Genomic DNA, 14,267 nt, shown 5'->3' with positions numbered 1-14,267 from the left:
AAGTTTATGTAGTTTTTAGATGTAGTAAAAACATCTGTAATGTATAAGTATAAAAGTATTGCAATATTTTTATCCCGACCTACGTCATGTCGAAAGAGGTGCCCGCTCGTACTCAAATTGTAATCCCCGCAGAAATTGACATTTCATGGCCGCCATGATGGAAAATGGACGGTGAAGAAACAAACGAAGATATGGCTGTGTTTACGGCATGTCACTCGCTCCAATGGGACAGAGTGCAATTCTGGATACACAGAAAACGTGCATTCTTACGGATTATGTGTCCAAAGTTTTCGAATATGGAATGTTGACACGTTAAATGTGTATTTTATGCCCTGTGACCGGTATAAACAAACCGGACCAACTGTATAGACTCTTTTATGTATCAAAACATTGGATGTTTTCATTGTTTTTGCTGCAATTTTAGACGTTATCCAGACAATTTTAGCATTGTATGACTTCATCAAGTGTTGACTTATTTGTTGTTGGTGTTGCATTTTGGATACAGAACCATACACGGTAGGTTTTTGGTGTTCTGTTTTGACATGATTATCGCGGACTATTTGAAGTCTGCATGAGTCATGTCGTAGTTTCGTTACATTTTCTTTTGACAACCCTCTCAAAAGGATGTGTGCATACATTCTGTATGTTAGAAATGTTTTCCCTCAGATGATATAATATATTTGGGGTATATTATGATCATCACTTTTCTATCTGACAGGTCGATCCCGAAGGTCGCCGCCGCCATTTTTATTGTCGAAAACCGAACCGGTTATTTGTTCCTAACCTTCTATAACGGGAATAATTCCCACTGAGTTAATGATATCGTAAGATTGCAAGGCATATGAGAGGAATGCAGTAGTACTACACCCAAACGTTTGATCATGGCTCACTGAGCTTGTCAATTTCGTCCAGTCTTTTGAGATGCAAAATTTCCATGATGGCCGACTGCTTCTGCTTTTTGCAAAAATCCGTCATGGTCGCCATTTTTGTAGATCCAGACTTGCATCAAATTTTAGTCAGATCTGGCAACATACACTTGCACAAAACTTTATCTTCAATGAACTGTCATTATGAGCAGAATGTAATCATGCTTGGGCTTTTAAAATGACAAATAAAGCATTTCTTAATCTATACTTTTCCAAACACAAACAAAGCATAATTTATTCACCTTACTTGCAAAATGTTGAGGCTGTGGCCTTTACCAAGTAATGAATAATGGAATCCCTATTTAATCCTACATATATTTTGATGCCAAGTAGGTAGTGATGATTATATAAAGAACATGACACGTTGGAAGGATTAATTAATATCGAATGGTTCCTTCTTGAGGAACAGAAATGGAAAGGCCTCGTATATATAAGGTGTTTGCTAGGCTATATCATAATTGTATGACAGAGTGTTACCAACTATATCATGCTATATATTAACAGCATTTATTAAATTTGAACTGATAGTTAAGTCTGATCATTGCTTGATTTGTATTGTTTGTGTAGAAATCAGAAAATTCTAATGGAATCAATTTTTTCACGTACAACTGAAATGGTTTGCCCTTTTGTTAATCTGAACCAAATGTGTCATATGGATGTAGTGTACAGAAATGTCTCATAACTCACTACTTATATGTGGATATAAAGTATTTTTGAAGCACAGTTTTATGCTTGTGGTGTACATGATTGTCATGTTCTGTTATGTGTCAGTGGAGTGCATAATTGGCATGCTGCAGGTTTTAAATGGTCATGGCGCCCCACGCTATGTTGATATGGTTATTAGATTTCTTTTTCACTTCTCATATCTGGAAATTAGAAACTAGTCGTTGATACTTAAATATTGGGGTTTTTTAAGACAGAAGCGGTAAATAGATTGCCTCTTATCCACCGGATATGCTTGTACAGTAGATGGTTGCACACTTTTACACTCCACCATGACATGCTAACATTGCTTATTTGATAGGCTTGTGATTAGTTTTCTACAAATAGTGAACTGTCGTTATCGCTAACAATGCTTTCTCAAAGTATTGGTTCAAGCAAAGTATTGCTTCCAGTTTTGATCGATTCAGTTCCCGAAATTTACTAAATTGCCTTTTCACTCCTGTATCAGTTTCGAAAACTTTCAGTAATGTCAAGTAGACGTCTATAAAACTAAAAGTAGTGCTTTCAGTTTTGATCGATTCAGTTCCCTAAATATACTGAATTGCTTTTTCACTCCTGTATCAGTTTTGCAAACTTTGAGGAATGTCAAGTTGGCATTTTTAAAACTAAACGCTTTGGTTCTGATGTCTTTTGTCACAGCTGTCATGTAATCTTGGGAACAACTCACTGCAGAGTTGTGTCCCTTTGCCATTGTTGCCTGCCAAAGTTCATTGGTTATGAGATTAGATCAAAGATGCACCCTTTTCAGAACTGGTTTCTCTCTTCAAGTACAGCTGAATTGACCATTTATGCTAGCTGAACATAGTTTTTGGAAACATTTGTCTATTTGAACCTTGTTTGTGTTAATTGTTAGTTAAAGCTAATTCTAGCTCATCTGTCCCAATCCTCAGTTTTTGCAGCCTGTTTCTGCCAGTAACTTTAAACAACACGCCAGATTTGTAATAGTGAGCTTTTATGATGTACAGGTATTTATTATGTGGACTATAACATGCATATTTTCATCACATTGTGACTGTGAGGGCAGGGTTGGCAAATGCACTACAGTTCGTTGTGCAATATGTTCTTTAAACATGCCAGAAACCTAAGATCGTGGGTACGAGTCCCAAATTTGTCCTGATGTTTCTATCTTGATCTGCACCATACCAATGCTCATGATTTCCCCCAAAGTGGTAAATGACCAAGACCTGCATGACTTAAACAGTCTACAACTTTAACCACTAGTTCGAAACCATTGTCTGGTAAAATGCTTTTGGTTTTGTAAGCTCTGTTAAGAATAATCCATATTGTAACACTAAAATGTACTAATAATTATGCCAAGAGCCAGATTCAGGCAAGTAGGCTCAAAAGTTTTTGGCGCAGACTGCTCCAAGCTTGCTTCCTACATACCATGATATAACTGAAATACTGTTCAAAGTGACTTTAAACTAAAATCAAAGTTAATTGCTCATATTCACTGGTGAATCTATGGTTATTATAAGAGAGATACATTACCATTTTGATGATGATTACACCTAGCATCAACATGTTGAACTTAATAGTGTTGGATAGCTTGGTAGGTTTGATGATTCCAAGGGAGAACATGCAAATGACAGAGGGTATAAAACTCTGTATTTCCTGTCATATCTGGATTAAGAATATAGTTAACAGAATCTTAACACAATGAGTATGACTCAGATATGAGCTCTTTCTTTGTTTCTTACAGCATTGACTCTTTAATCATTAATTAATGTCACGATAACTTTAACAAACCTCAGGGGCAAGTGAAAAGAATGACTTTTATCAAATTGTATGTCATTATTGCTTGTGGTCTTTTCTTTTGTTAATGAGAGAAATGTCAGGACGTTTTATGAAATTTTTCGCTGCCCCATCAAAAATATTCAGTTAGAATTAGCTGTATAACTTGACCACCCCATTGATCAATTTCTGATCTAATCATTTTGTACAGATACATTGAATTTTGAAATCCATAAAACGCACACTACAATCTTATGAACAAAGTTTGATACAGGGTATTTGTTTCCTTGGATGTTCTTGATTTGAACAGAATTGCCTATGTGAACTAGAAACATGAGCATGAGTGGAAAGTTGTAATAGAACACTGTAGTAATAAATACACAATGCCATTTAGAAAGTGGTCAAATGTAACTAATGTTATATTTGGGATAACACTTTCTTAGTAAAGTACAGATTCTATACTTTTGGGGGTTGAGTCCCGTCCGGGATTCGAACCCACACCTGCCAGGGTGAGGCACCTAATCGCCAGCACACAAAGTCAGCGATCTAACCCACTCAGCCACCGAGGCTTCCACAAAAATGAAAGTCCGACAACCGGTAGTCTAGATCACATACTTTGAGTACCCCCCTGACAAGTGTAAATTGGCACGAGCCAGTGGACATTGTATTCCTTTACAAATTCTTTGTTGTTCTCGCTAGTGTCTTGGCAGTGGTGTCAGAATATGATCGTTTCCTGTCATGTCCTCAGAGATTTTTTTGTCTGCTTAATGTTTCAAGCATTATTAAGATTCTCACTTTCAAAAATGTCATCCCTCTTTGAAAAGGGAAACTACATCTGTTGGGGTCCCTGACGAAATGATTTGTTACAATGTAGCCAGGATCCAATGCAGGCATATTAGACTACTATTATAGTTGTCACACTCACTAGTGTCTTATCTGGCTTGTCAAAAGACTGCCAAATACACGTTGAAAGATCAACTCACTAGTTCTATGTCCATATCAATATAGACAGATGTGTATTGTCGTTATACTAGGTAAATTAAAGTTTTCACAGTTTGAACAATAGTGTGGTTAAAATTTGAGTTTTTAAGACAAATCTGAGTTTTAGAAAATAATAAGGTTGTTTCTGGTTGTAAGTGAAACATGCATTTTCTGGTTACACATACTTCCATCTGTGCCAACATTCACTGATTCAGTAAATTGCTTTCAAGCATTCACTTTTCAGTTCACCGTATAATGTTCCAAATGTTGAATTTGAATCTAAATTATACCAAGAGACACGATTTGAGATAGCAGACTGTACTAACAATGCTTAACTATTCTAAAGAAGAGACAAATCAGAACATTGAATAGGTTAATTAGTGTATTATTGTAGATAATATGTTGAAACCAACTATCATGCAGATAGACAAGATGAGCATTTAGAAACATGATAATATGGAATTAGTAGGGATGTCATCATATGTCGAGATGTGACAGCAAATAGACTTATTATTAAATTTATTATTAAATTTTGTATTTTGTTGACATTTTGACTATTAGGTGTATTAATTCATGTTCATCATTGGTATTATTTGTTCTGTTTTCAGTTAAGTGTGTGGTACAGAAGACTGTCATGCACAGCCCTGAGGCTGCTTTTGGCAGCCCCAATTTCATCCTTTCAAGAATTAATGTAGAGCCATCAGGATGAGCATAATAGTGCGCATTGGGGCAGTCCGAGGAATCGGCGGCACCAGTGGGAATGAAGTCCCCTGGTCGTCACAGGATGAGTAAGTGTTTGTTAAAACATTTTATACACATAAATGATTGTTTCTTCGGATTTTGAAAGTCAGTACTTCTCTTCATTTTCTATTTGTTGCCATTCAGGTTTAGTTGTTAGGGCACATTTGTTAGGGCTCCAGTATCTCAGGGAGATGGCCAAATGGGGATAGAGTGTTCTATTAATGAATCAGTTCTGTTCGCCATGGATGGTGTTAGTAGTTGTGCCCACAAGGGTGCTAAGGGCCATGAATTGTATGGGGATATTGTTCGTAACATTTGAAATGAACACTGTAATATCTTGTTTGTTCCACAACACAATTATTCATAATAACATTGTGATATGGCAGAAATATCACATGTCTTTATTTTCTATAAGCAATAAATGCGGACTTCTGCAGGCCTTGGCATTATTTCAGAATAAATCACCTGAGGAAGAACTGTTTTTGTTTCATTAGTATGATTAGTCTGATCAATCTGTATGTTGCCCATTATTTGATGAACCCTAGAGTCTGACCCAAACTGTATGAATTATGTGAGCATGGATAATTGTAGGCTGGGGCCGTGTGCTTTTAGCCCCTAAATTGAAAAAAAAGGCCAACATTTTCAAATACGATGGGGCATTTTAACATTGTGCTGTATGGGCGTACCTCTTACCCGTGAAGATCCGGGATAGTATAGGTCTTCAGCAACCCATTCTTGACGTAAAAGGCGACTATGCCTGTCGTAAAAGGCGACTAATGGAATCGGGTGGTAAGGCTCACTGACTTGGTTGAAGCATGTCATCAATCCCAATTGCGTGGATCGATGCTCATGATATCAATCACTGGATTGTCTGGTCCAGACACAATTATTTACAGACAGACGTCATGTAGCTGGAATATTGCTGAGTGCGGCGTAAAACAACAAACGACACCTACTTCTGGAATTTGAAATTTTCAAATAAGAGGCCCATGTCAAATAATTCCCTGAGTAAACCCTGTGTAAGTATGGGATATTATGACCTAATTAAAGATCCTTATCTGTATCACAAGTATAATTGAGGTTTATTACAATTATTGTCAAACTGAATTCATTTATTGAACATGAAACTCTTTTCATTGCAGTGACACTGTTGAGATACCTCCTCCTCCTGAGGAAATGATGCGACCGCCTCCAACTGTTTATGCCAGTTGCTATGGCTTGCCGTATCAAGTAAGGTCTTCGGTTTATAGTTTGCTACAATTCTACTTTTTTTGTAATGACTTCTGTCTTTTTTCAGTTTTAAAGAACACGATTCAAATTAAAAAAAATAGTTACATATTTGCAGAGTTATAATGTGCAATGTTATTGTTTCCAGGATCACAACTATGGAGCTCCTCCTCCTCCTACACCCCCTCAATCTCCTCCTCCCCAAGTAAAGGGGGTCATCAATGGTCATGTCCAGCTGGAAGAGGTGGTGTCCACGACCAGTACAGCGGCAGCAACTGCTATTGTGCCGCTGCCTAAAGACGACAAGTTTGATGACAGCATCACACGCTGTGTTTGTCAGTTCCAGCACGATGATGGCTACATGATATGCTGTGATAAGTGCAGGTACGTGAAAATGCCAGTGCTTCAGAGGTTTAGTTTATCTGGGAGTAGATTGGTAATTGTTACAAGTGAGGGTTCAATGAATATTTCACTGTTGTAAGCTTTTACCCTGTAAATGTCCCAATAAAGAATGAATGTATACATTTGTCCACTGATATTACACGTCTTTGGTGAGAAAATTCTGAAGTTTGTTCATTTCCTTTATGATAATTTAAACGATTTGTTTTTTGGACAGATTTGATTTGTTTCATTGTCTGCCATTTGATTTGCTTTTTTTTCTAACTGTAGTAGAATGCGAGGTGTTCAGACGGGTGTACTTGTATTGTAAAGATGACATTATTTTTTTGTTAGTGTATGGCAACACATTGACTGTATGGGCATCGACCGCAACAACATCCCAGAGAGCTTTTTCTGTGAGTTGTGTGAGCCACGTCACATTGATGTGGACAGAGCAAAACTCATACAGATGAGGAAGCGAGAAGAAATGACAGGTGAGGCTCTGAGAAACAAGGGAAGATAACTCTTGTACGATACTGGTCTCCCACTCTAAATTGAATAGTGATGGGCATGTTTTAGTGACGTATTCATTAAAGATAATGGCATTTTTGACTTGGCATGTGATTTTGAAAGTCCTTAAAATGGTCAAGGCTTCATAGCCTACAGAATCTTACATGGAGAATGTTATCAAATATGGCTCTGAACAATGACTTTATTAAATTTATTACATGAAATTGAATCATTATAAAGAAACAAGACCAAATAAATAATTTAAACTGCATAAATTAAAGAAATCCAACTGTAACTTGTTCCCCCACCATGTTTCTGTTGGAACGGCAGATCTTGCCATTCTTTGAACATTCCGGTTTTCTATTTGAATGTTAACAGATACTAGTGCTACTGATACGGATCCAGATGAAGCTGCTAATCATCTGGCATCCCTGAACAAGAAATCCTTAACACCAACAAAGGGGAAAGTTGTCAAGCAGAGGCGGATCTCTAAGCCTAAAGAAAAGGTCTCGCCAAAGAAAAATGTAATTAAAAAGGAAAAACGGATGACAAAAAAGGAGAAGGAAAATATGGGGAAAGATGGGAACAAGAAACAGAAAACAAAGGTATGTAATACTTGTTCTATTTTTAGAGATCTGCCCAGAGAGTGGAAGGTCTTGGGTTCAGTCCCTGCCCATTTTATACTAAAAGACTGGTTGAGTCTGGCATTAGTCCTGGCCAGTACCAGCACATCGCTATAGAAGTGCAATAATCTTGAACTTGACGTTAAACCCCATTTCACCGCACCTCTATTCTTAGAATCCATTGTTATTAGTATTATCATTTTTCATAAATCCCTTGATGTTTTTCAATTCCATATCCCCTATTCATGTTTTATATTCATTAAACAGACTGCTTTTTAGATGGGATGTCATAAGATCTGAAGTTTACTTATGTCATCCTGTGAGGATTCTGGGTTAGAATATGTCTCTAGCAGCCTATACTGGCCGTAAGAGGCTTCCAAGTGGATTGGGTGGTCAGACTTAGTGACTTGGTTCATATCGTGTGATCGTACCCCTATGGTGTGGATTGTTGCATATGATTCCAATCACCTTAGTATTACATGGAACTTGTGTATATTTTGTCCTTTAAGAAATATCCAAACCATGCATTTTGCAAAGTGACAGTGTTGTCCATTCATTCACCAAGTGCAACTAGTTCACTCTTAAGATCCCCAAATTTTCTATGGAGGAATCCCCATCAACCCCCATCGAACGCCACCATCATACGTACCTCCAAACATCCTCAGAAACACTATCCTTGGGATTTGGTTGTCCTGATGAGAATATCTTTACAAATACTTATTGTAGTTTGGCAAAGTTGGCAGCTGTGCAAAGTCTTTCAGTGTCTATATGTTATATGTTATTTTTATTTTCTAGATTGCCAAAGACAGTATTCAGAAGCCTGTAAGAATTGTAAAGGTATGATGATTCATTATGATGTTTTTATGATGTTTTTAATATGTTTAAGAAGTGACATCTACGTTGATGGAAACTAGCTGAAAATTTTCACAAGAGGTCACTGAGTTTTGGAAATTGTGATCTTGTCAGTTATAAAAAACATTCAGTACATTATATACAGTAGGGTAGTCATCTGATTTTCAGCTCACATGACAGAAAGTCAAATGAGCTTGTGTTGTGGCCTGTTTGTTCTGTGTATGACGTCCATCAATGAGATCTTCAGTTATAAACATTCTTCATCTCAAAAACCACTGGACCGTTGATTACAAAGAGTTCAAATGCTTGTTCATACCAATGATGACGCTCCAATTTGTTTAGCCCATTTTTGTACTAAATGTAATATAAAATGGTATGTGTATAGTAAACAGTGGGGCTCAATTTGTATGGTCCTTTTTTTTCTTGTGGCCATATTTTGAACTTTGCTCTTTGACCATACAGAAAGCAGAAAATTCTTATGGCCAATAATCAGCCATTTTCTTTGAAAGTGTTATTCAATTTTATGTATATATGTTCAACAAAATTCTTCCTGTTTTTCGTATCTGTAAATAGATGTTACCATTGTCTGCAGTTTGTCCAATGTTTGTGATATTTTTTACAGAAAAGGAGGAAGACTTCTGTCTCAGTTGCTAATGATAATGGTGACCCATGGAACAGTATGTTCAGGTGAGACTATTTATTCAGCCTCCACCACATAGCAATCAGGGAAGAGGAAGATGTCTCTCATTGATAGTGCACTGTTTTGTAGCATGATGGCACACTAGCCATACAGGGACGTTAGTTGATATTGACTGGTCCTTTGATAGCATGATAAGCTTTATGTTGTCCAAAGAGGATGTGTTTCTGTGCTGTGAGCTTTTTGAGTATAGTTTAAGCTCTTTAGTCATTGTTTAAATATTCCTTAGCATGATCTTTTGTGTACTTAAAGGGTCGAAAAGTATTATAGGCTCTATTGTGGGTGTTATCTGTGCTAGTTTCAAGGTCTGCTTTACAATATGCTGTTCTATCTTTGTATTAGATGATTGGCATCTTCCAGTGGCAAGGGGGTTCACTGACTATAAAAGTCCATTCTCCTCCATCGACGACCTTGGCTGGAATTTCTGAGTTATATTTTGGCTGGACAAACGAGACCATGCCTAGTCAAAGCAAAATTGTGTAACGAAATCAATGTTCTGTTTGTACACAACATGGTGATCGCTGCACATATTTTGGTCGATTGCAGGATTTAAAAAGCATGTGTGGGGTCAACTGGACATCGACAGATATTTTCCGAAATTTTCATATTTTTAACCAACGAATTCAAGTGTTGTGTCACAATCCACATGCACTTGGTGTCCGTGAGGCAGGAAATGTGAAACTTTTCTTAGATTAAATTTATCAGACCATTTTGATAGACATTTAGTTTGAAGCAAATGCAAGTGACATGAGAGGTGGAATAGGAGGGACATGGAAGGGACACAACTCATAATAGGTACTGGTGTCAGAGTCATTAAAATTCCAGCCTAGTCCAGCAGGTGGAAACTGGACTGGAAATAAGATTCTAATGGCGTCAACAGTGCCATCCGTATGACGGAAAAAATACACTATTGGCTTGTGACGTGATATGACCCTAGGGCACATATGATATTTATGAACCCCGACATGTTTGCTCTCATAGGTAATGAATATGTTTATTATGTTTAGCCCATGGGTGGATTCTTATGAAGTAGCCAAAGAGAATCACTATAGTGCTGGAATGAGGGACCTGCTGTCCTTGACAAAAACCAATGGAGTTTTGGTGAGTAAATTTTCTTGAACTTTCAGGATGCATATTTACCATGTTTACTTATGTCGAAAGATTCTTGATAAAAAACAAATGCTGAGTATGTTCATGTGGATTTGTTATGTCGGGATGAGAGAGTAGATTTCTATTACACCATAAACAAATGCTCTTTATCAGTAACATTTATGACATTTTGGATTGCTGTTTTGTTGATACTGAGTAACATGACCTACATTCTCCCTTGCAGTCCGACAGTCCGGTGACAGACAAGCTGCTGGTTCAGCAATGTGTTGTCACTGAGGTCAAGACAAATAGAAAGGTGAGACTGAGAGTTGCAGTTCTGGTCAATTATAAAATTCAATGTTTTTCTTAATGTTATTGATAAACAAAGTTGATGAAGCTGTTAACCAAAACCTATAGTCTCCTCACTGGATCAAACAGTGGACAAATCATTGATGTCCTTGGTTTGGTTACAGTTTCTTTACAAATTAAATAAGACTGGTTCATGAAATAGTCGTTTGAAATAAATCTGCTAGTCTGAGACAAGTTACACTCTGGAAGGACTAATGACATTTCCTTGTTGTCTACCATTTTCACAGCTGGGTTGATTGCAACCTTTTCGCATATTATTTTTCAGACAAGAGAAAATTAAAACCAATTTCTTCCTATCTTATGCTCTTCTTAATGCTTGTGCTATATAAAGTTTACGTGAACACATAGTTCTTGTTTTAAGTTTATTGATTGTTTCATGTATGTCTTACTTGTGATTTTGCTTCTTTGACAGGGTCTTGTTGCCAAGGAGTTGATTCCTCAAGGTCAAGCTGTGATAGAATTCAAGGGAACTGTCATGCTCCGAGAGCATCTGGACATAGAAAATGTCATGAAGACGTAAGACCAGTATTCTATTCGTCAGTACCCTGACTGTACCATGTTAACTGTTATGTGTTGTAAAAATATCACTAAAGTTAAGTCCTGTCGCCACAATGACTGCTGAGTATAGATAGTGAGTGACCACTGAGGATGAGAATGCTTTTCATCTGTGACCACTTGATTTCCTGGTCCAGTTCCAGCTGTGAGAGGTCCTGGCAACAGAAATTGTTTTTCCAACCTGTTGTGTGGTATACTCCCTCCCCCAGCTACCACGTGACAGGAAGTGGCAACATCACATATAATCTCATCACTGCTAGTCATCGGACAGTACAGACGTTAGAGAATAAGGCTCCCCAGATTAAAGAACCAGATAGCAGCCTTTGATAAACCAATATGTTCTCATTGTCGCTCTTTCTCACGCTTCCTTTGCGCATATTTTTCCATCCGCCATCTTGCTTTGCCATGTTGTCATGTTTGCATGTCTTATGCTTTCAATATATCTATCTTGGTTCTTGTTCATGTGCTATATATGTTTCTATTCTGGGCTTTTTAAGTGTATAATTGAACGTTCTAAAAGTTTGAGTTATAATTATATGCCCATCTATCTTTGATGACATGTGACAGTGTCTATTCTGCTTGCTACTTTTGTCTATTTCTTTTGTCTGAAATTATATGTAGTGTTGCTCACAATGCCGGGGCAATAAATCAGCCAAGGATCCGCACGCCTTGTGTGTCGATTGTATGTTCTGTGTTCTACTTAGTGGTGGTGCGAGTTTTGCCGCTCTCTCTCCCCTCATGACTTCACTTAATACCTCTGGTTCTTGACAGAATGACACACCCATCATGTCTGACAAGATGGCCGACCACAGGGACACTTCTCTAACTTCGGAGGTCTCCTAATACGTTGGCACAGGTGTTATTATTCCCTACCAAGCCTCAATCATCACTAATGGAGCAGTGCCTCTCCCCACCTTCGTCTACTGCATTCACGCCCACTATGTCCACATCCACGATCACCTCTTTTGTTGTCTGTGCAATAGGTTGTGTAGGCACGGCTAGCACTGCTGCCTCACATGCCTCCTGGTTTCAACTCATTCTGGATCCCACCTGGGTTCACTGGATGCAATCCATGTACACGTCATTGATGGCTCAGGCAGCTCCTTCGGCGCCTTTGCCACCGGTCTGCACCATTCTCATACCAACATCTCCAGCCCCATGGCGTCCTTGGTGCCTCCGGGGTTTCCATCATTAATCAGCATAGCTCCGGCATCTACAGGTCCGCGCCTGTGCTAATAGCTCCTCTTACGCAGCATATGCATATGCGTCTATTGCCAATAACTACGACTACCTACCGTCCTTGGCTCCTCGCCGGCCTCATACGCATGGCTTTCTATCCCAGGTCTTCCCATTATACTTCCAGATCCACTCCAGACCTCAGTTCCGTATTTGTTCCGTATCTGTATTCCTTCCTGCTTCGTCGACAATACGATTATCCATCGGACACCTTGACGAGCTTAGATGGCTTGTCTTTCGAGTTGGAGTTAGACACACAGCTTGGACTTATCCAAGGGCCACATAGGATTTCGGACAGGTTGGCTTTGGTCGTTCCCTCCTCGGGTCCCCGATTTGGTCCTGCCCATCATCCATCCCATTTGTTGAGACTGAAATTAGGCTGTCCGTAATGGCCTCTACTGTCAGAGTTATTGATATGGATGTTACTGAGGACAATCTTCATTGTCGATCATTTATGTACTATGATGTCATTTCAACAACGTCAAATGACCATCTGTGTATTCATCTCCGGGCGGCTGTAGTGGAAATCACCACAACTAGGCTCCTAGGTTATCTTGCCTTAGTGGATTAGGATTCTAATGTTCAAGAGTCAGCCAATGTCAGCCGTGGAGTGCATCCTCGCTCTTCAATTGCCCTATGATCTTAAACTCACACACGTCTCCAGCTTGCCTGTGATAAAATGCCACTTACAGCATTGGAGCTTGTCTCCTAATAATCCGAATTTTAAACATCTAAGCCAAACAATTAACAGCGCAGGCATGCCTCTTTTGAGGCTTCCCCCAGGCTACCTCTTCCTTTTGTTCAAAGCCACAAGGTAATTCACAAGTCCATTGGTGGTGATTGGTTCACCATGGGTACCAGCTTTCTTTTATAGCAGCTCCCATGGAGTGGATGCTCAATCCCAATGCCTTCCACCAGGTGTGCCAACAGTTTGACCTATTCACCACCAGACAGAATTATCAGCTCTGTCCCTACATCTCCCCGGTCCTGGACTCTCTGGCTTGGGCGGTCAACGCTTTCAGCATCCCCTGCGCAGACCTAAAAGTGTAGGCTTTTCTGCCACCTGTACTACTTACCAGGGTTCTGCAGAAGATAAAAAACACACCAAATCTTTCACTGGTTTTGATCACGCTTTGGTGGCCGGCACAGAATTGATTCGTGGATTTCCGAGAACATGCCAGTTGCGACCCTCTTGAACTCCCAGGGTGGCCACATCTACTGGTACATTCCCACAGTCAGTTGCCACACCCATCCCCAGACAAGTTTCTTCTGCACACTTGGTACATCTCCACCAGGCCCTAGAAGCCAAGGGCTACTCAAAATAGACCTTCGACACATAATCTGTATGTTGACAAGTGGTGTTACTATGTCTAAAGTGGCCACCCATTGCTTTGCTACCTCCCCGTAAAGTTTCAGATGTTCGTTACTAGCAGTGATGTGATTATATGTGACGTCGCTACTACCGGCCACGTGGTAGCTGTTGGAGAGAGTATGCCAAACAACTGGTTGGTACAATTTCTGTAGCCACAGTTCTGTCTTCCTAGTCAAAGAACAGCAGTAGAAGCATTAAGGTACTAATGCAGGATAAATATCCAAGTGTAAGCAAAAAACATAGATTGAAGTTTT

At 39.0% G+C, this 14,267-nt stretch overlaps 1 protein-coding gene across 2 annotated transcripts in view; it reads left to right on the top strand.

Annotated features, from left to right (window-relative positions):
- The first annotated feature begins 148 nt into the window (after nt 1-148).
- Nucleotides 149-14,267, top strand: part of LOC139444645 (inactive histone-lysine N-methyltransferase 2E-like) — a 30,374-nt gene continuing 16,255 nt past the window's right edge. For both annotated transcript variants that reach the window (XM_071225568.1, XM_071225567.1), the window contains exons 1-11: nt 149-516; nt 4,973-5,152; nt 6,248-6,335; nt 6,481-6,716; nt 7,065-7,204; nt 7,599-7,825; nt 8,639-8,680; nt 9,318-9,382; nt 10,400-10,493; nt 10,726-10,797; nt 11,263-11,366. In XM_071225568.1, coding sequence (XP_071081669.1) covers nt 5,070-5,152; nt 6,248-6,335; nt 6,481-6,716; nt 7,065-7,204; nt 7,599-7,825; nt 8,639-8,680; nt 9,318-9,382; nt 10,400-10,493; nt 10,726-10,797; nt 11,263-11,366 — 1,151 coding nt within the window. In that variant the 5' untranslated portion in view covers nt 149-516; nt 4,973-5,069. The remainder of the gene's footprint in view (nt 517-4,972; nt 5,153-6,247; nt 6,336-6,480; nt 6,717-7,064; nt 7,205-7,598; nt 7,826-8,638; nt 8,681-9,317; nt 9,383-10,399; nt 10,494-10,725; nt 10,798-11,262; nt 11,367-14,267) is intronic.

This window comes from Haliotis cracherodii, unplaced genomic scaffold (assembly GCF_022045235.1).
Source record: "Haliotis cracherodii isolate W230 unplaced genomic scaffold, xgHalCrac1.p SCAF_6, whole genome shotgun sequence".
NCBI classification, from domain to species: Eukaryota; Metazoa; Mollusca; class Gastropoda; order Lepetellida; family Haliotidae; genus Haliotis; species Haliotis cracherodii.
The sequence above is the reverse complement of the archived record's forward strand: the minus strand, read 5'-3'. Positions and strand labels throughout refer to the sequence as shown.